Raw genomic sequence first — 21222 nt, 5'->3', positions numbered from 1 at the left:
TCATGTGAGGCTCCAAGGTGCTCCACTTCATTACTTTCATAGAAAAAGATAGATAAGGGCATTAATGTCATTTCAACTCAAAAAAAACAGAAAGTAAACCTTGAATTGGACCGTTGGACCTAGACTTTCTATTTTCTAAGGGCGTGTTTGGACGGGCACGTTGGATGGGATTGGGTTGTATTAGGGTGGATTGCACGCCTTCCAATAAGGTGTCAGTGGATTGCATGAAATCTCACTGGATTGTTGTATCCAGCGTCCCAGCCATGGCGTGTTTGGACGGGTGGCCTGGATGGGAGTGGGTTGAGTGAGGGCGTGTTTGGACTGGCTTGGGATTGCTTGCCATCCGAGCGCTTCTACTACAGCAGTACGATGTCAGGAAAACGGACTGGGTACTCCCCTGATAGCAGCCTTTGGCTGGTGGTCGCTGCTCTGTGGGACCCACCATGATGTATATGTCTCATCCATGCCGTCAATCTAATTTAACATATCATTTTACGACTGAAGAAAAAAAATATTCTTATGTTCCATGTTAAATGGACCACATTACAGGAAACAGTTTTGAATGAGCATCGACAATTAAAATACAATTTCAGGCCATAATAGTTTTGGATCAAGCTCATTTTTGTTTTTTCCATTCATCTGGGGCCATAAAATGATCGGTAAAAATGTATGAACGGAAAGGATGAAACACATTAAACCGTTTTAAAACCTGTGGGCTCATAGAAGGTTTTAACGGCGGACGTTATTATTCTCACTGTTTTGTTGGTGTGTCCGACCTGAGTTTTAGATCTTCCTGATTTTCGGACTCCTGACCTATTGTTGTCTTTAAAAATAGATGGATGGAGTAGATTCGTCGCAGTCATCTCAGTGGACCCCATACAGCCCCGGGCAGAAAGATATCTCTCTGCCCTGGGTCATGTGTCTCTGTCCCTCTCCCTCAGCAACATCTCTCCCTCAACAACATCTCCGTCCAAACTCCCGTCTTCGGCAAACCAACCCTTTCCCGTTGCATCTGCACCATTACAGACCTTGTCCCTATGTGAAAAAAACCAAATTCCCAAATCAAGACCCTTGTGCGTCCACCATTACCGTCATTCAAACCTATCACCATCGCCAATACACTGCATCTACCAGCCGCCGAAACCCTGCTGCATCTCTGGTCATCAACAACAATGGAACGCCATTGAACTCCCGCCTGTTGCCGATCTGAAGAGGTGCATTTCCTCCTGACCCTCTCGCCAAATCCCAGCACTTGAAACCCATCCGGATTTCAGCCGTACGATGGACATCGAGAAGGAGAAAGGCGGGGAGAAAAAACCTCTGTCTAGCGTCGAATCCCGCGGGATTGCGCCGTACGGGCGATAACCCTTCGAATCCAGCAACGAAATCCCTCACAATCCAGGGGATTTTCTCTCCCGGCTTGAATCCACCGCCCGTCCAAACAGACCGCTGCTCTAATGCTGTAGGATTGGAGTACCCAATCCAACCTAATACAGGCTACTCCAATGCACGCTGCCTGTCCAAACACGCCCTAAGTACACATTCTCCTGGCATAGGTGTTGTGATGAATGCTCCGAATCTCTCCATTCCTAGCCATCCTATGGAAGAGGAAACGGATTGGCTACTCCCCCTACCACCAGCCCGGTGGCTTGTGGTCAGTGCTCTCTTGGCCACACCATGATATATTTGTTTCCCATTTGTACGGCCTGGTACCATAGGTAGTGGTGGGCACGGGAGGACTCGATCCTATGTTCCGGTAGGCCATCGTCAATGGGAGAGAATTCATACACCTTATAACCCATGGATGACAAAGGAAAACAGAATACCTTTGCTTAGATATGCTCTACTTTTTCAGGAAGAGAGTACTGTAAGACCTCTATTAGGTTCTCCCCCACATGATAAACGGTTTAGATCTGACTATTGGATTAGACTTATTGAGCATACGGTGGGCCCCACTATGGATGTAATGGTAAGCTTGGACTGTAAGGTATGGGGTGGAGACTCGAGGGTGGTTTGTTAGTACCAACGTACAGAAACCTAAGAGGAAACTTTGCAGGGCCCACATAAGATATTTGTGTCTACAGATTTGAATGTTTTCAACGGTTGACATTTCTATTCTAACTGTTTCCTTGTCGTGTGGCCCACATGTGTTTCTGCTTGATTTTTGGAGTCCCAAGTTGAGAAACTAATGTATGGAGTAGATTTCTAACGGGCATCTGTGGGTTCCACATAGCTAGATTACGACTACGGGAAATCTCAAATTGAGGAAGATTCATTAACATCCAAATGCATCCACGTAAAAAGAAACAAGGGTTTTTGTCACAAATAGAGAAAACCGATTTCAATTGAATTTAAGAGTATCTAATCTCTACTTCAACAACACCGGACACACACCAACGTTGCGGTAGGGCTGGTAACCGTAGGGCCAATGTCCAACTGCTGGGGACAGGGCATTCGAAATCTTGATCACCAGCCCCACGTTCAACACGTTCGTGATGAGCCGAGCCCAATCCCGCCATGAATGAGGCAATGGACAATCGATGCATTTCCAAGCCCTCAAGTGGGTCCCACCATATCAACACACATGCAGAGAGGAGAGAGGCGTACCTTGGGTTGTTCTTCTCGAGTGTTGTTGAGAGAGAGAGAGAGAGAGAGGGTGGCAGCACTTCTCCTCTTATAGCTTTGCAAATCTTTCTAGAAACTTGTTTTTGGAAAGAGATGAAATGACCGAAATGACCTTTATCTCGCCAGAATCCTGGAAGGACGCGGCTTCCCGGATCCCCTGAATGGCGGCGCCAACTGTGATGCATGTGCCTCACATCCACGCCGTCCATCCTTTTTTACAGCTCGTTTTAGGATAAGACAAAGAAAATTTGAAGCAGATCCAAATCTCAGGTGGACCACACAACAGGAAACAATGGTGATTAGATACCCACCATTAAAATTTTCTCGGGGTGCCACCGGAACGTTTATTTGCCATCCAAGCTGTTGATAAGATCACAAAAGACCTTGATGAAGGGACCACACAAATATCAGTTTGATCCAAAACTTTTGTGGCCCGCAAAAAGTTTTTAATAGTCAATCACCGCTGTATCATATGGTATGGTCCACCTGAGATTTGGATGGCACCGAAGCCGTGTCTGTCGTGGACCCACGTATGGCACCCAATGCGTCCAACTGGTGAACCCGTCTATGACGATCATAAGAAGCAAGACCCGTCCATCAATGACCTCATTAATAGGTTTGATAGCAAATAAACATTCCCGTAGCTCCAAGAAAATTTTAATGGTGGGTGTTCAATCATCATCGTTTAAAGTGGTGTGGTCCACCTGAGATTTAGATCTGCAGCGTTTTTTGGATCATGCCCTAAAATGAGCTGGCCAAACAGATGGACAGCGTGGATATAATAAAATACATCAAAATGGTCGTCCAACTGGTGCTATGATGATCTTCAGGAACAAGAGCCGTGCGGATCCAATCATCCGGTGGGCCACAAATTTAAAAATAAAAATACACATCGTCCAAAAATTACCTAATTCTTGTGTGGCCCACATGATGATTATACCGGCCTGATTTTTAGTTGGCTGTTGTTTATGATGTGGTACAACTGTTGGACGGGTTGGATGTCACACGCACACCATGTGGAGCTCCAAGATGCTCGATTTCATCACTTTCTTGGAAAAGGATAGCCAAGGGCATTACTATCATTTCACCTAAAATAACCTTGAATGTGGACCGTTGGACTTTCTATTTTCTTAGGATACGTTCTTCTAACGGAGCAGATCTCCTCCAACGGCAGAAACTAGCCATTCATTCTGTCACGATTCAAAACTCCGCTTTGGACTTTCCCGCGTTTTATCGAGACACAAGTTCGGTGCATTGGGAGCGTTTGGTAATCTACATGCACACACACAAAAGATTGTACACGTGGCATGTCTTTATCTGACTCCCATTGTAGTGACCCCTCCACTACCCAAGTCGGTGGTGGGAAAGCTCTGTTGGCCCACCATGATGTATATGTTTTATCCACGCCATCTATTTATCTTAAGGGATATAGTCCACTTGAGCTTTGAATCTGCCTCATTTTCGGCTCATGCCCTAATATTAGCTGGCAAAATAGATAAACGGCGTAGATAAAACATATACATCATGGTGGGCCAACAGAGGTTTTCCACCATAAGATAGACTTCAGGAGTGGAGAGTTCAGTACCCAATCCGAGTCAATAAAAGGCCTAGATACTCGGTCTCTAGGATACCCTGTAGACCAAGCTGATGTATATATTTTATCCACCCCATCCATCTGTTTTACCAGTTCGTTTCAATGCATGAATATTACCGTCCATATTCAAAGTAGAAGAGTCGAATTATCATGGGATTGAAATAGTCTAATTGGGAGCTTTTATTTGCTGTCCATCTACCCTCCAGAGTGAGATTCATTGTATAAATGGTTTGGATCATTGGGAGATGGCATTGCAATAAGTTATAAAAGAGTCTTGCTACAATACATTCCTACGCATCGTTATCTTCTGGAACTATAGCCGTTGATCTATGATCACAACGTTTCCATTAATCCAAACCGTTTATGCAACACCCTCACCAGGGGATGCTCAAACTCTTAGGTTGTAATGTTTCTACCCTTTGATCGTTTTTCTTTTGAATATGGACCCGATCTTTAACCGTTGTTTTATCATCGACCCTATCTTTAAGATTTTCAAAGCAGCCACCAACAGCTTTTTATCTCGTCAAATCAATGGTTTAGATCACTGAACTGTGGCCCATCAACATTCTCCGTTGCAAAATAGGCCATCCATGTGGAGCCCATCAAAGAATGGTCCGGATCACCATACAGGATTTGGGTGCATTGCTTGGGGGATCTAGACCAATGTTTTGGGCCTCAAGGTGGACGGAGAATGGCCTTGAGTCTTCTAAATTAGAAGATCCTAGCCACCCAATCTGGTGGATGTTGTGCATTCCACATTCAATTGGGTCATCAGATCAACACTCTGAATTACCAAACTTGGTGCATCTTCACATCCAGTGCTCACCATGGCTGATCCAAACCATTCATCCGCCATTGCGGCCCATCTTGGATTACTCGGGTACAAAAATTTCACCAAATGGGCGATCCTGCCAACCCACTTAGGGACCCACATTATAAACGGCTCTGATTGGGGCCTTATGCTGTACTTAAAAGAGGTTGGACAAAACCACCAAACCCAAGATTCAGTTCCATTCCAAGTCCCCCCTCTTGCATTTCAGTCAGATGGCCTCAGTAACACAAACAACTTATATACATCCTGAATTTAACTTGGGAAATTTGTGGGGCCCGCTCTCTGCGAAAAATGATGCAGCGATCAGGTACATATCTTGTAGCCCTTTGTCTTCGGTTTAGTGGCTCTACAGCTGCATGGATTTTATAAGTTATCGCATGACAATTGAACTCATGAAGAACTCAAGTTCTCACCAATGCAATGAATTGGGAGGTGAGTTCACACAAAATCCTGTACAGGCGATGATTGTTTGAGCTCAAATGCTGCTTGGAAGCAATCAACGGCTTGTTGTAGCGAGCCTTCCATCTTGGACACATACCCAAGCTCCAACCATGCATTGTGATTCATGGGTTCTAATCGTAGAGCGTTCATTACAAAGCTTCTAGCAATCGGCAGTGAACTCCCTCCAAATTTCCTTAGTATCACCGCTGTTGAAACCATGCTAGGAACGTGGTCTGGTTCGATTGAAAGTGCAGTTGAGAAGGCCTCAAGGGCTTCGTTGTCTAATGATTGGGCTTCCAATAACATGCCTGAAATGCATGGAGAATCGATTTTTAAGAAGAAATAAGGAACTGAAGTACAAGCCTCTTAATGAATGAAAAATCCGTATAAAGTTGATTGAGATTGAAAAGAAACAAACATTTGGGCATTGAACAAGTGGAAGATGCAAGCTCTTGATTTGCACTGGCATGGTGGTTGATATTGAAATCCTAGATTGATAGCGGGCGTGCATAGAACCCAGATCCATGATATAGCATGATCACACATATACCCTATATACAAAATGAGAAGCTATACAACATAAATGCTAATGGTGCATGCTATGGCCTACCATGCTGAGCATACTATCAAATGGCATACTGCAACAGAATTGAAGTGCAAGAAAATAAAGATATGCAATTCTCCACATCACCATCACCATCATTATAATAGGCTTGACCGAGAACACGTAGTTTCTTAGATCTTGTTTGGATTGGAATCAACAAGGAGAATTGAAAAGGAAAAACGTCACATTTGAGGAATGGGAAAGAATCCTAAAAAGGTTGTTTGTTTTAGTTTCCGCGATTTTTAGAGAAATGTGGAATGGTCATTGGTCAAAAAGTGAATAGACTCTCAAAAGGTGAGGAAATGATGATTATTAAGTTTTTTTTTTTTTTTTGGAGGAAAACAGAAAACTGCCTTCTTCTTTCTTTTTTGCACAGGTTTCTTTATTCTTGCAATCGGCAGAAAGTGTTTTTTTTTTTTTTCCACAGTAGAAATCAGAATTCCACCAATCCAAACAGACCTAAATGTTTTCCTTCTAGTAGTTCTACAACTGTGTAATATCGATGACTTGACCCGAAACAGCCACCAGGCAAGCCACGAGTCATCACTGATAGTCAGGGCTGTCAGTGGGTTCTCAGATCTGTGGGTAACCAAGGGACCCGACCTTATTTCAATGAGTCCACATTTAATTTTTCAGAACCATTTAGAAATGGTCAGTTTTGACCCAACAAGACCTCAATCCTAATAGGCCAAGTACAGGTACGGGTACTCAAGGACCTGACCCCAAACCCAACCCATCGACTGACCTAGCCACAAACTTGGAATGGCGTCAACCTTTACTATTAAGTATTTCATACAGCTTTAGCATTCAGATGCTCAGGAAACTCTGTAATACCATTTTCATTTGACATCAACCAAACCTATGTACCAGTAGTAAAAAGAGTTTGAGTTCTAGTAAGGAATACCATATAAAAGCCTTGCGGTGGAGACTACATAAATATTAGAAGTTCTGATAAAATTGGAAACGGATTCTATTCCCCATATCAAAATATCCATATCTGGGCATCCTAACAAATGCAATGATCATTTTCATATATTCCAGGATTATATCTCTCAATGAAGAATAAATATTTATGTATGATAAACCCCTAGTCGTTGGGATGGGCTTAGATGATGCTGATGAGGATCTATGTATGATACAATATAAAAGTTTTAGATTTTAGGTATTCTAGGCTCTGTATGGAAGAATTGAGCATATTCTTTTGAGTGTCTGTAGAAAATTTAAATAAATAAATAAATAAATAAATGGGATGCAAGAAATCAACAGGCACAGACTTCTATGCTCAGAACGATAGGATTAGAGAATAAAAGGGTGACACAGCTCATCAAGCTCTAAAAGGAAATTTTCATGACCTGTTGCATGCCAATTGTTAGGAGAATGAAATCCAATCGCCTTGGCTTTATCCAAACAGACTTTTGCATCAGGCCATGATCCGAGTTTCGTGTAAATCTTTGCCAAATCCTCCCATGCTTCCATTTCTAATTTCTTAGCGGCTTCTGCCTGTTAAAAGGGAAAAAGAAGAGTACAAAGCACAAAGAAAACATTAGCTACCAATGATTCCCAAACCTTTCGAATTATACATGGATGCCCAATCATCAACCAGGACAGTTCATTCAATAGTGCCATTGTAAGATACAAGAATCACACTGAATGGATGATCCTTACCCCGTGAATGGGCCCAATTTGTTGCAACTGTCCGGTTTTTACAAGCTGTAGATCACATGGTTAGAATCACCAAACCAAACATATCAAATAGATGTTGGAAGATGGCGATTGGACCTATTTTGTTCAATGCAATTGATTGGATGTTTGGGATCATCCGATTGGCATGATTTTTGAACCATAGCTTGCACCAAGCTGTATGAATGAATGAACGGTTCAAATCATCAACAGGTCATCATATGTGTAGCAAACAACAACGACGACGACAAAGACGATGACGACAATAATAATCAGTTGTCCTATAAATAGAGAGCCCTGCTATGGTCAGTCCTGATGCATGTGTGGTTCCCAGGCTGTTCATTCATCATGCGTGCTTTGGCCCAAAAATTTGGCTGGTTCAGTCATCAGACGGCAACATGTTCGTAAACTGTGGATTGTCAATTCCTTTCTTTTTGTACACAAATGGCCCACTTGATGATGGGACTAGCTTGCCATTGGCCATGGGACATACACAGTGCCATCAATGGATGAACAGCTTGGATTCTACACCCATGTCATGTTGGCACATGTGAGAAGAGTAGGATTCAGAATAATCCTACTCATGCAAGTAAGCTTCAAATATCTCTTGTATGAAAAAACAGATGACAGCACCTCATGATCAGAATTCCCGTTTTGGTCCCTTTGTGCTTGAACCAGAGAAAGCAATAGTCTATAGGTCTCTATTGCCCGCTTGGGCTGTTCCTGAGCAACTTCAAGCAGAGCTTTCAACCTCAAAATTTCTAATTGGTCCTTTCTTCCAGTCTCATCTAAAGCAATATCAACAACGGTTTTGGCATCTTCGAAGTGCTGCTCTGTGGACATCATTTGGGCTAATAGCTTCCAACACCTTGCCGAGCTTCCAGCCACCATGTTTGAGTATGTTCTTGCATTATCTAAAGCTGCATTCACATTCCGTTGCACGGCATTCTCCACAGCTAGGCTCAGTATGATTTCTGGGTTGTCTTTCTCGATTATGGTGGCATGGTGCAGCACTACTAGAGACTCTTTCTGAAAGTGGAGCCTTTCAGAGTCTGAGATGGAAACTCTAGCACAATTACCATAACAAACACCAAGCAAGTGATGCGCAACACCTATGAGATGTGGGTCTCTTCGACAGTCAATGAACTTGATCGCTTGCCGAGCGAAATCAACCCCTTCGTGGGCATGTTTTGGATTTTGAGAAGACAACTTTGCCCCCAATAAAAGCGATGGAAGATGGTGTTTGTTTTTTGTCTTCGAATGACTAAGTACCTTCCTTAAAATATTCAAGGCAGCATCATTTCGACCCGCAGCGCTGTAACATAGAGCGAGAAGATACCATCTCTCTACTCTGGTATAGACACCGGGCACCACCTGCTCGATATGATCGGCCAAGACTATGAATTGCCCGGATACTGACAATGCAAAGGTTAGATGATCCATGATTTCAGAATCCCAAGCTATTTCCCGAAAAGCCACCTTCCTCATTAGGATAAACAACAATAGAATCGCTTCCTCTATATTACTCTTGGGGGAGCCTGTGCCCCACACTTGCAACTGAGGCGGGAAAGTGGCTTCGACACCACCATATAGTAGCAGTGCAGCTAAATCTTTCTGAATTCTAGACAGCCTTTGAGCATCTAAGTTCCATGGCTTGATAAGGGCACGCCTGTATGCAATAATGGCTTCATCGAGGAATCCAGCTTGTTTCCACAACTCAGGAAGCAGCTCCAACGCCCTGTGAAACATCTCTTGCATCTTGCAGTCCTCACCAATACTGTTTGGCATCCCATTAGGTAATGCAGATTCAACCGTGTCCAGAATAATTTTACACTCTCTTGCAGCATCTGCAAAGTTCAAAATTCCAATCAGTGCAAAGACCACCTGATAAATTATCATTTTATCATAAACACAGAAATATGAGAAATGTTCTGCCAATGTGAGATTTCCACACCAGAGTTTCCATAATGCAAGCTTGCAAGATTGGCTTATATTGTCACAGACAGTCCGTGGCCTGTTCCCAGCCTGGCCTAACTAAAACCCAAATGGCCAAATTTGCTCAACCTGTACCCAATCTGAACTCAACTCGGGTTGGCAACTTGCCGTTTTCCAACCTGAACCCAACCCAAGGACCTCAAACCTAATGCAACCCAACCTGAACTCGGGTTGGGTCATTTGAGTTCGTGTTGACTGGAACCCATGTTGCAGTCCTCATACCCGTACCCAGACCCATACCCGAGTAACATGGGGTCAATGTCACAAGCTTACAAGTAATGGGTGAACAAGGTATGAAGTCTTCCAAAATAGATGCTGTTGGCAATGTTGTGAATGTGGTTTCCAGCAATGCAGACGGGCAGCACTTGGGTGGTTCAGTGCCTGTCATTGATCTTTTAGGTGCACAAAACCAGCCGTAGTCTACCTGAAATGATGTTGTATTTATTTTTAAACTACCTCTATCAAACTTTAGCCATGCAGGGAAAAAAACATACATGCCTAACCACTAACTACCAACCTGATAACTACAGCTTCCATGCATTATATATCGAATGGAAAAATATGAGCTTTACAAAGTGCACACGTGTATGCAATAAAGCTTGTGTACATGCCACATATGTGCCAGCATGGAAAATATGTGAGAGATCTAATCAATACATCAGATTGCTCCAACCTTGTACATGCTTTCCCAAAACATGAAGTCTGGTGCAATCAGCAAACAGGTTAATGGGTTAGAAAACTTCAGTCAAGTTTTTCAGAGCCATACTTTTTTTCTTTTTTTCCCCGTACTATGGCCCACCTGACCATTCTTGGGCTAGGCCATCAATATAGTTGTGCCATTCTGACGGATGATTGGATCTCAGAGCCATCTCGACTGGTGCATACCTGAGTTTTATTTCACACATGTGACTTGGGCTTAGCAAAGCTCGAAAAATATTAATATCAGCATGATCACATGGAAGTGTCAGCTGGCTGAATATGCCATAAATGTGAGAGCTGTATAGCAAACTACCAACCTGATAATAACAGCTTCCATGCATTATAGACAGTATAGAAAATATTATTATCCACTTGATCATATGCTCCCCCTTGAAGGTGAGTATCGTAAGGCTACCAAGACATGGCTGACAAAATATGTGGGACCCACAGGGTTGGCTCGCTTGGCCAATCCTTATAAGAGGAAAAAAAAAAAAAAAAACTGATCATATAAATATGACCATAACCAACTCACTTCTAATATATTGTATGAATAGCGTTTGCATCCGCCTAGCTCAACATCTCACCGCCATAGGTGCTTAACCCCTTGTGAGAATGAACGTTTATTTTATAAGGAAGCCTCACACACAGGCCATGAAGGTTGTGTGCGTTGTAGCTATTGTGCAACACACTGGAATTATTTGTGAGGAGGTGCGCAGTACTGCCCTGGAGGTGTTTGTACAGAGGTGCATGTTGTTGTCTGTGCGAAGGCATGCTGGAGCTGTCTGCTCGGAGGGGCGTAGAGATTTTCAAGTGGAGATAGATGGGAGTTGTGCCGAGGATGCGCTAGAGCTGTCTGGGTGTTGGAGCTGTTCGTGCAGAGGTGAGAAGCTATTCACATGGAGGCACGATAGAGCTACTCACGGGAAGATAAGCTAGAGCTATTGGTGGTAAGGTGCATTAAGGCACATTGGAGCTGTCTATGTTCAGGTGCTCTATACTTGTATTTGATGTGGTGTGTGAAGCCTGCATGTGTTGAGGTCTATGAAACTCACTTGGGTTCATTTGTGCCGAGAACATTGCTGAGGCTATCTCAATATCAAGATGCATGCTTCAAAGGATGACGTCATGCTACTTACGTCACTCACGTACCTAGCCTCTAGACCTTCGTTCATTGCAATCGTTATCCTTCTGGCCCTGTGACTCCCACAAGGTCCCGACACGTGAATGCTTCTTCAAGTGTCAGATGATTACAATCGAGACTTTAAACTGAAGACACTACTTCCAAGCTAAGCGATCCTTCCACGTATGCGAGCCTCATTGGACTCCTGAAGTAGAGTGATTGCCCTGCAATCCATCATCATAATTATTGTTCCAGTGAACTCTTACAATCATGTCCATTTTGAGACCATCTTTCCCAAATGCTCTAAGTGTGGGGTGCTACTCTTCTAGACTTGAAGCCTGCTACATCTCTGATGATCTGGTGCAACTATGCCACTCGCGCACAAGCACCTGCATCACACTCAGAGATTTGAGGAGTGGATGAATGCATGTTAGAAACTCATCTTGTGGAGCTTATAACTACCTTAGGTGGGCCCCTTAGAGAGACATGTGTACCTCCTCATTTTCGAAACCCACTGCCATTTGCATCTCATTTGACTACCTTATTTTCTAATGACATCTCATCTCTTCTGATTGTCATGTGTCATCTTCTCATAAGCTGGGCCTCCCCTCATTTGTGAGACTCATTGCCATTTGCATCTCATTCGGCCACCTTAAGTTCCAATGACATCTCATCTCTAATTACCACGTGTTATTTTCTCATAAGCTGACAGACGTCATATGTTGTGTAAGCATTAACCATTTGTTAACAACATCTCCTTGCTACTACATAAATTATAAGTCGCTCATTGCCAAAAAAAAAAAAAAAACAAGAATTAAGAAGAGAGAAAAATTGACCGAAGGGGGAGGGATAAAGGGATTGAAAAGGAGAGCAAATTTATAGCTCCCGGTCTCTCACCGTCTCTGCGTGTTCCTCAAGGCAGTTTGACATTCTGTCACTCATCCTCGCTACATCTCTTCCCTTATGCTTACGGGATCTAATAGTTGCTTATAATGATACTCATCTCTTGCACATGAGGATTGTATGCTCACTCATCTACATTTGTTTGCCCTCTTGTATACATGAAAGTATTGTAGCAGAGCATGCGACCTCATACATCTTCCTTTTCCTACTTGAAATTTATTCAAGATAGAACGAGCCACATCTCATAAAACGTAGGTTGATGTGCAAATATGAAAACAACAAGGCCCCACCTTATGTAATAACTCATCCACGAGACAAGGAAGTTTGTTAAAGTGCATGTGTGTACATTGCAACTCGGCGACGTAGTACCCAACTTTGTTGATGCCCTTGATACTTGCATCCATTCCCCACTAACACACCCTTCAACCATGCCGACCGAAGATCCACCTCTCGCTTTTACTCCCGCACCAACCCAAAATGCCTTATGCTCAACCACCATCTCCTTTCTCCTCTACTCCAACTCAAGCACCCAACATTTAGTAGCACACCAACCCAAGTGTCTGACAAAGAAGGTAAGTCTGTTAGCATGCAAGGCATCATGAATGTCATAAACATCTTAACAACTTCCAACATACCTGCACATCATCCCTTTGAGAATTATATCTAGGCATGTAGCAACATATGGCCTTTGTCTTTGGCTCAATATAAAATATACAACCTCATACAAGCTTCATATGTCACAGCCCCTCATTTGTATCCTAGAATAAATATATTTTTCTCTTTCCATTACACTTGTCCATTCGATGATACATATGCTTCCCAACCACAACTTTACTTGAGGCCATGTCAGAAAAGTGCTCTGAGAGCCATATTTGCAACATCCGCATCGACATAGATGAGTTAACATCCTTTTCATCATTCTTTCGAGCATCTCGACAATAACACAACAAGTCGCAATAGGTGTTTGCAATCATTGCTCGCGCCAAGGAAAACCACTAACCGCTTGCAAGGCGATATGCAATGCTAAGTGTTGCAAGGTTGATGACTTCACCACATGCGCCTCCAAAGACAATGTTGCAAGGTTGATGACTTCACCAGATGCGCCAAAGCTATCCTTGGTGTTTGAAGTATGTCAACCACACTATAAAAATGCACTTCCCTCACGATAAATGGCTACCTTTACAATGGAGTTGGTTGGTGAACTTTTCAAGCTTGGGCACTTGTTCTGCCTCCTCACTCAATCTTTGATGTATAGGCTTGCATGTGACTAGCAAGCTCTCGGCCACTATGGCATCTTCCAAGGTGAAGCCAAACTCTTTCATTAATGATGAATGTCTTGAGCCCATGACACCAAAACCCAATTAGTGTATGCACTGTGTTTGAATGCTCACTTACATGCACGGCCAATCCTTTAATGGCCTAGCAAATACCTTACGACTCTAGCATGCACTTGAACCTGTCATATGTGGAGCCTTCTTACTCACTCGACCAATTTCTTTAAGGGGGTCTTCCATCCTTTAACAAAAATGGCATTTAAAGTTGCTTAGCATGCCACAAGTTCCAAACTAGGGTAAGGAATTCCCACTTTTTGTCCCCACATATCGAGTCGTTGTGGCTCCTTTGTCCCTACGCCTAAGGGCCAGATGCGCGCACAAGTGTTAGAAGTCATAAAAGGAGAAAATGAGCGAAAATAAAGAACTGCAATGTACACACACACACTCTTCAACGAACACCCCCATTTCATAAATGGGTTATTACATAAGGTAGCGCCTTGTTACTTCCGTGTTTGCACCTAAATCCAAGGGTTGTACGGGACATGGCTCAGTTAACCTCAAATGACATACAAGCAAAAATGAAAGATGTATGAGGGTGCAAGCTTAGCTACAAGACCTCCATGTATTTAGGAGAGTAAACAAAACAAAGACAAGTAACTGGTGCGCACAAGCGACAGTTAGATCCTCATGTACAAGAAGAAATGGGTACCGTTGTAGGCAACTATCCCATAGGTACGAGGAAAGGAAGAGATGCAATGAGAATGAGCATCGAGATGTTGAACTACTATGAGCAATGTGCGGAGTGGGTGGAAGGTTTGGAGCTATCGCAAGGCTTCCACTAGCTACAAAGGCCCACTTCACTTTTCAATCTCTCCACTCTCTCTCCTTTTTAGGAGTTCTTCAAGTTTTCTTTTTCTTCTTCCTTGACCTTTCTTAATTCTTGCCCTTTTTGGCAAAGAATGACCCTTATTTATAAGGTGGCAATGAGAGGTAGTTAACAAATGGGCAATCCTGGCTCAACACATGATGCCTAGCAACTTATGAGAAGATGACACGTGGCAACCAAAGATGAAGTATCACTAGAAGATGCGGTGGCTCGATGAGATGCAAATGGCAACGGGTCCCACGAACGAGGAGGAACATGTCTCTCCAAGGGGCCCACCTAGGGTGGCTCCAAGCTCCATGAGACAAGTCTCTATCTAACACGCATGCATCCACATCGTGAACCTCTGAGATGTGTCAAGTGTGATGCAAGTGTTTGCGCATGAGAGATGGAGTCTCACCAAAATGACAATGATACAACTATCATGGGACCAAAAGGTTAGAGCCCCGCACTCCGGGCATTTGAAAACGATGGTCTTGAAATGAACATAGTCATAAGGATTGCTGGGATAGTTAAAACGACGGATCACAAGGCCGGTAGGGTAGTAATCATACTGCTCAGGGCGTTTAATGAAACTCGTGTACATGAAAAGGTCGCCTAACATGGAAGGTAGCAATCAATCTCAACTTAAAGTCTTGACAGCAATCATCCAATAGTTGAAGATATGTGAGTGACTCCAGTACGAGGGAAGTCATTCTTTGAAGTGTGCATTTTAGTAGCAAGACAACCTCAACGACGATCTCGGCACAACTAAACGCAAGCGAGCTTCATTGACCTTAGCACAAACAGGCTTCCCACAAATAGTAGAGACAACTCCAACGTGCATCAGTGAGACATGCCTAGTGCACCTTAGCGCAAACAGCTCCAGCGCACCTCATTGCAAACAGCTCCAGCGCACCTCTATGCGAACTGCTCCAGTGCGCCTCCATGTAGACAGCCTCACACTTCACACAAATAGCCCCAGCATGCCTTCGCACAGACAACTCCATGCACCTCTGCATGAACAGCTCCAGCATGCCTCCATGCAGCTAGCTCTGCACCTTTGCACAAACAGCTTCAGCACAATACCACGTAGGTATCTCTATGCACCTCCGAACCTTTGCATGGATAACTCCACGCACTTCCGCACAACAGCTGCAATACACACAACCTTCGTGGCCTGGATGTGAGGCTTCCTCATAAAATCAGCATGCAGAAGGTGTAAAGCGCTTAGGGCAATGAGACATTGAGCTAGGCGGAGGCAAACACACCTTACACACACACATACAAACATATATATATATATATATATATATATATATATATATATATATATATATATATATATATATATATATAGGGAGAGAGAGAGAGAGATGAAAGCATGCACTACAATATTAGATATTTTATCTTATAACATTACATTTAGTCAAATGAATTTTTTGTTCATAGTAGATAGTACACCGTATTCAGTAATATGAGTTTGGGTTTTCAAAGGTATTCTCGAGTAATTATTTTAGCAATAAATCAAATATAGTTGCTCAACCATTACCTGTTTTGCATAGCTAGTTTTTGGGGTTGTCAATGGGCTGGGCCTATTCAAAATTTTGATGTTTCCTCGCCCATTGACAGCCCTACAAGTGTTTCAAAATGTGTTAGAAACCTTGTAATATGGGCTAGATCACCATGTTAGTTTTGCAACATTTAAAAAATGGTGGCGACTCATCCTTCTCACATGTGGCACAGATGTACAGTAACCCAGGCCTACCAGATTGTGGGTCCCATTGTGAATGAAGCATACATCAAAAATCATATTGATCAAGCAATCCTAACCATCCAATTACCGGCTATAAAAATGGTTAAAAGAAAATTAGTGAATGATCCAAATTCAAAGGGAAAAATCAAATGGTAATATTTAGTTCTCAGTTGCAATTTTTCCATTGTGCAGTGGGTCAGTGATTTGGATAGTCCACGTCATTTGTATGTTTGATGAGTCACCACCATTTTTAAAATGGTGGAAAAGAGGAGTCAACGTAATATTTGGTTTCCTTTACCAGTGTCCGGCAATTATGCAACAGGAATTATAGGCTTTTGATGCATCAGAACATGAATAATACCCTCATATGATGGTTTGTACATCTAGAGCCTTTAGTTTCAAGATCCAGACCATGGATCCAAAGGAACCCATATTGGATGGGTAGTGCCTAAGAACAATCACTGATCAAACAATTCTAACCATGGATCACCACCCTATGGATAAACAATTAGGGGGAGAAAACACAAAAACATTACCGATTAAAAGTTCGGGGGATAGGTCTAATCATCCAATGTGGAAAATTTGGGGCATACTCCATCTGTGATTAACCCAGTCATATAAACGGTCTGGTTCACCAAAACATGGGGCCCACTTGTAAAAAAGTAGATGCATCATGACACTATAATGTTCTAATGCGTCAGGACCTTATACTTCCTCTTATGTAACATCATGCAAGGACTTAAAAGCCCATAAATTATGTTATTATATGAACTACTTGATCATGGCCACTTTTCAAGTTTAAAAACAGATCCATGACTACAAACTAGCATCAGCTCACCATTTATATGACTACGAAGGCAATGCGCTCAAGTATGATGTACCACAAGTTGAGGGCCCAGTAGCAATTAACTTTAAAATGCAGACAGATGGAGATATTCAAGACATGCCTTAGAGAGATGAGTAGCATATGAATAACAACAGAAATGGCTTGTCTGACTCCCACATAATATCTAAAATGGAAGAAGGCACCAGGGATTGAACCATAGATCAATAACACACACTACACCATCTTTGCCAACTCATCTAACGAGCGGGAGACTAAATGCAAATATCATAGGTATCAAGCATTCATCCATAAATCTACCACCAGCCACATATGAGATTGGAGCTGGTCATTTGCTGGGCCTTGCCGTGGATAAGGGGTAAACCCAAAAATCACATTGATCAAATGATCCAAATGGGTGACTTTTTTGAGGCATGATTTAGCAGTTGGACAAAAATTCTGATCAACAAGCAAAAGTCTTCCAATTGGTGGCTGGATCAGATGCTCATTGAGATTTTAGGCATATGGTCACGTTGGCCCATTCGTGCCAACTTTGGTTGCTTGATAGTCTGAATATCATTATGTCACCATACGTGCCAAGTACAGTAGAGTTCAGCATTGGATCCTTTTCCTCATTATATAATTGGATGTGTAATAGCAAATATCACATTGCTTTGGACCTACAATTCTTGCAGTTGTGTTTGGACAGTAAGTGAATCTTCCAATATAGGGATTAGCCCCAACATTCACATCATTTTGCAGTGCTTTTCTGCCATACAGTGACTTCAGGAACTTTCACCCAAAGAGAAATTATCCGCCATTGCAGTTTGGCAGACAAAGCACCACAAAATAACAAGGAAAATCCGACATGGTGGTGTGAGGCCTGGCAAAAATCAGAATTATATAACATAATCCTAATTTTGGAAGGTGTCCTGTCCAAACAAAGCTTTAACAATTGAACAGTGAGAATAGCAAAGCAGACATCAGTGTTTCACCATTCATTTCAGAAATTTCAGAAACTCGTGAACTACCAAAGACTAAAAACTATTACCTTTAGCTAGCCCAAGCTCCTCCAATGACTTAGCTTTAAGTAACATTGCCTCCAGAAGTAGGCTCACCGAATGCATCGACATTGCAGGTGCCGGCAAGCTCTCGCCTCTGTAACGCCCTTTCCTTTGGCGAGTTCTTTCAGCAATGGCCTTCGTCATCCTCGGTGTCAAACTGCGGATTTCGATTCCTTGAAATACCTGAAGCGCGGCATCAAAGTTCCCCCTCTGATATTCTAGCCGACCCAACAACGCTCTGGCTTCCTGCAACAGAAATACAAATCATTAAATGGGAATTCGAGGATGCAAAGGATGATAGACTAAGCAGAACAGAAAATCAACCTCATAGTTTAGAGAGAGAGCTTCTTTTAGAGTAGATTCTACATCATCGACTTGGCAATCATCAAACTTCGAATCCCAATCCCCAGTTCTCGATGAGAGGCCGCTGGCGGAAAAATCCCTTGTCGCTAGAGATTCTGGCGACTGAGGTGCCTCCTCGAACTTGAACCGCTCTCCCGAGCAAGCGCACAACATGGTGCTTAATCTCTGCCAAAATTGCTCGAACTTAACCCCGAAAAATCCAAAACTAATCACTTGTCAGCGATGTCTTTTTACAAACCTGACAGATGAAACAAACGTATAACCATTAAAACTAACTTTATGATTTCCAATCTCAAGTCTCATTCATCAGTCAGAAATACTAAGTAAAGAATCAGAATTCAGAAATAAAACCCATTATTCCCAAGAGCCCAAAGGATGAAAAGACCACCATATTTTCCGTAAAATTCGTATGGTTTATCAACGAAAAATCATGATATCAGAGATTCAACCCGAGAATCAAACGCCCATCATAAAAAACTGCAAATCCAGAAAAAGGAAATGAAACCAATGCTGCAATGCATGTCGATTAGAACACATTTTCAGATTTCCAAGCACAATCTCGTCCATCGATGAACAGCAGAACCGTTAAGATACAGAATTTCAAAAATAGAACACACCAATAATATTATTTTTTTTTAAGGAAGAAAAAAGCCATCAATAGGATTCCAGATTCAAGTCCAAACATCACTTATCAAAGTAGGTTTGAATTTGGAAAAAACAACCATAGAAGAAAATAGAAACACAAATCACATAAACCCATATGCCAAAGCAAATTTCTCAATCCAAATCAAAAGCACCATTCCTACATCCAAACACCATTTTCAAATTTTCAAAAATAAAAAACAATTCAAGAGATATAGAAATCAGAAGAGAGAGAGAGAGAGAGAGAGAGAGAGAGAGAGAGAGAGGGGAAAAAACTCGACTTTCAGAGTACAATTCCTGGTACCATTCCGCAAAAACCCACCTCAAAAAACCCAACTTCTCCAACCAAAAAAACACAAACACATCCATCAAAATCAGATTTCTTCTTCTCATTCAAAACCAACTTCCTTCCCACTAAAAACCCACTTCCAGAATCCAAAATCAAATACCAAAACATATAAAAGAGCAGATAACTGCATTACCTTATCACAGGCCCTACAACAATGAAATAAAACAGAAGATCTTCAAATAGATCTTCCTTCAGTATCAGGAACCAATCCAAAACCACGTGCAATCATACCATAACCAAAAAAGAGACAGCGGAAATTTCAAACCCACTTGAGAAAACCGCTCAAATCGTCAAAAGCAATGCCTTTTTTGAGATGGGCGGAAAGAAACATGAGAGAGGTAGGAAGAGACATAGTAGAAAACGATATGTAATGAGATGAAAAGGGCGAGACAAACCACGATGACTGTAGAGAGAGAGAGAGAGAGCTACTATGTAATCTGGAAATGGGATGGCATGACAGCAACTCCCTCTGCAGATTTTCCTCTCTCTCTCTCTCTCTCTCTGTTTTTTTCTTCCTCTTTGATTTAAAAGAGCTAACATGCATTTTATTTTTAAAAAATAGAGATTAATTCCATAACACTGACAGAGATAGGCATACATCACCCTCATCGTCCAATCTGTGGGCCCCACTTTGAAATGCTTTTGGCCCAGAAATCACGTAAGTTGGATGATACAAAAAGCCATTTTGAAATGGAAAGTGCGTTTTTCTGGTACTAGCCGTTAGCACGTGTCAATGTGGCACGCGTGTGTTGCCCGAGGCGTTCATCTAGGTGGGTCCCACTGTTTAGATGCTCTCTGTGGACAGTTTGGCCCGTTCGATTTTTGGATTCGCACAAGTGTTGCCTATAGTTCAGTGATCTATCAAAAGTTTCACAGAAGTGGAAAATCCTAGTCGTACAATATTTTGGCGTTTTTCTTGGTTGAATGTGGACCATATATGCTCACTTATCCGTTTGTTTCTTGTTCGCCTATTGGACGGTTAAGATTCCTCCAAACTTTTGGGTAAATGGGCCATCTGCAGTGGGGCCCATAGTGTCAACCGTTTGGATCAGTCAACCGTGGGCCCCAATTGTGCAAATTTAAACCCGAACTGTCCTGTAAAATCTCCGTACACTGATGTGGAGACGGGTCTGGCCGATGAACGGCCTGGATCTCTGGTACGTGCAGTACGAGTCCAACTGACAGAGGTGGTCAGTGCATCACCCAAACGGTCCAGTTCGTGGGCCCCACGTAATGACTGTTTAAGTAACCCAAAAAACACATCAGTATGATCCGAACCATCTAATCAACAGATAGTTGCTTGCTGGATTTGAACGGTTGAGTTTTCTCCGGGTAATTAATTACCTAAGTGAACATTCAACGTAATATTATGTTGTCCGTACTGGTCTTCTCACAGTTATTATATGGGGCTCGCGTTCTTTTGGACGGTTTGGATTGAGGTAGATGCATACCACGTGTATATGGGATCTGCGTGTACATTCAATCTACCATACTCTGGCAACGCATGGTATAAAGCCTCTTTTCTATTTTAAAAGTGAGCATGGGCCCTTGCTGGGGTTGGTTGCAAACAGTTTCGCACATGGACTCTCTTCGTTT

The 21222-nt window shown here is 42.5% G+C and overlaps 1 protein-coding gene across 3 annotated transcripts; it reads right to left on the bottom strand.

The window, feature by feature from the left end:
• Positions 1-5182: 5182 nt before the first annotated feature.
• On the bottom strand, positions 5183-20186 carry LOC131229246 (protein NPGR1). Of its 3 annotated transcripts, none has more exons than XM_058225145.1 (6): positions 20056-20186; positions 18597-18873; positions 18260-18518; positions 8410-9623; positions 7449-7596; positions 5183-5800 (listed from the first exon to the last, which is right to left on the bottom strand). In XM_058225145.1, the coding sequence occupies exons 2-6, from the start codon at positions 18786-18788 to the stop codon at positions 5490-5492; spliced, it is 2124 nt and encodes a 707-aa protein (XP_058081128.1). In that variant the 5' UTR covers positions 18789-18873; positions 20056-20186; the 3' UTR covers positions 5183-5489. The 3 variants fall into 3 exon arrangements, with proteins under 3 accessions (XP_058081128.1, XP_058081130.1, XP_058081129.1); XM_058225147.1 differs by having other exon boundaries at positions 20022-20123; XM_058225146.1 differs by lacking the exon at positions 20056-20186 and adding an exon at positions 19760-20002.
• Positions 20187-21222: the final 1036 nt, after the last annotated feature.

The sequence above is a fragment of the Magnolia sinica genome, chromosome 16 (genome assembly GCF_029962835.1).
Source record: "Magnolia sinica isolate HGM2019 chromosome 16, MsV1, whole genome shotgun sequence".
Taxonomy (NCBI): domain Eukaryota; kingdom Viridiplantae; phylum Streptophyta; class Magnoliopsida; order Magnoliales; family Magnoliaceae; genus Magnolia; species Magnolia sinica.
This window is presented reverse-complemented; position numbering and strand designations above follow the sequence as displayed.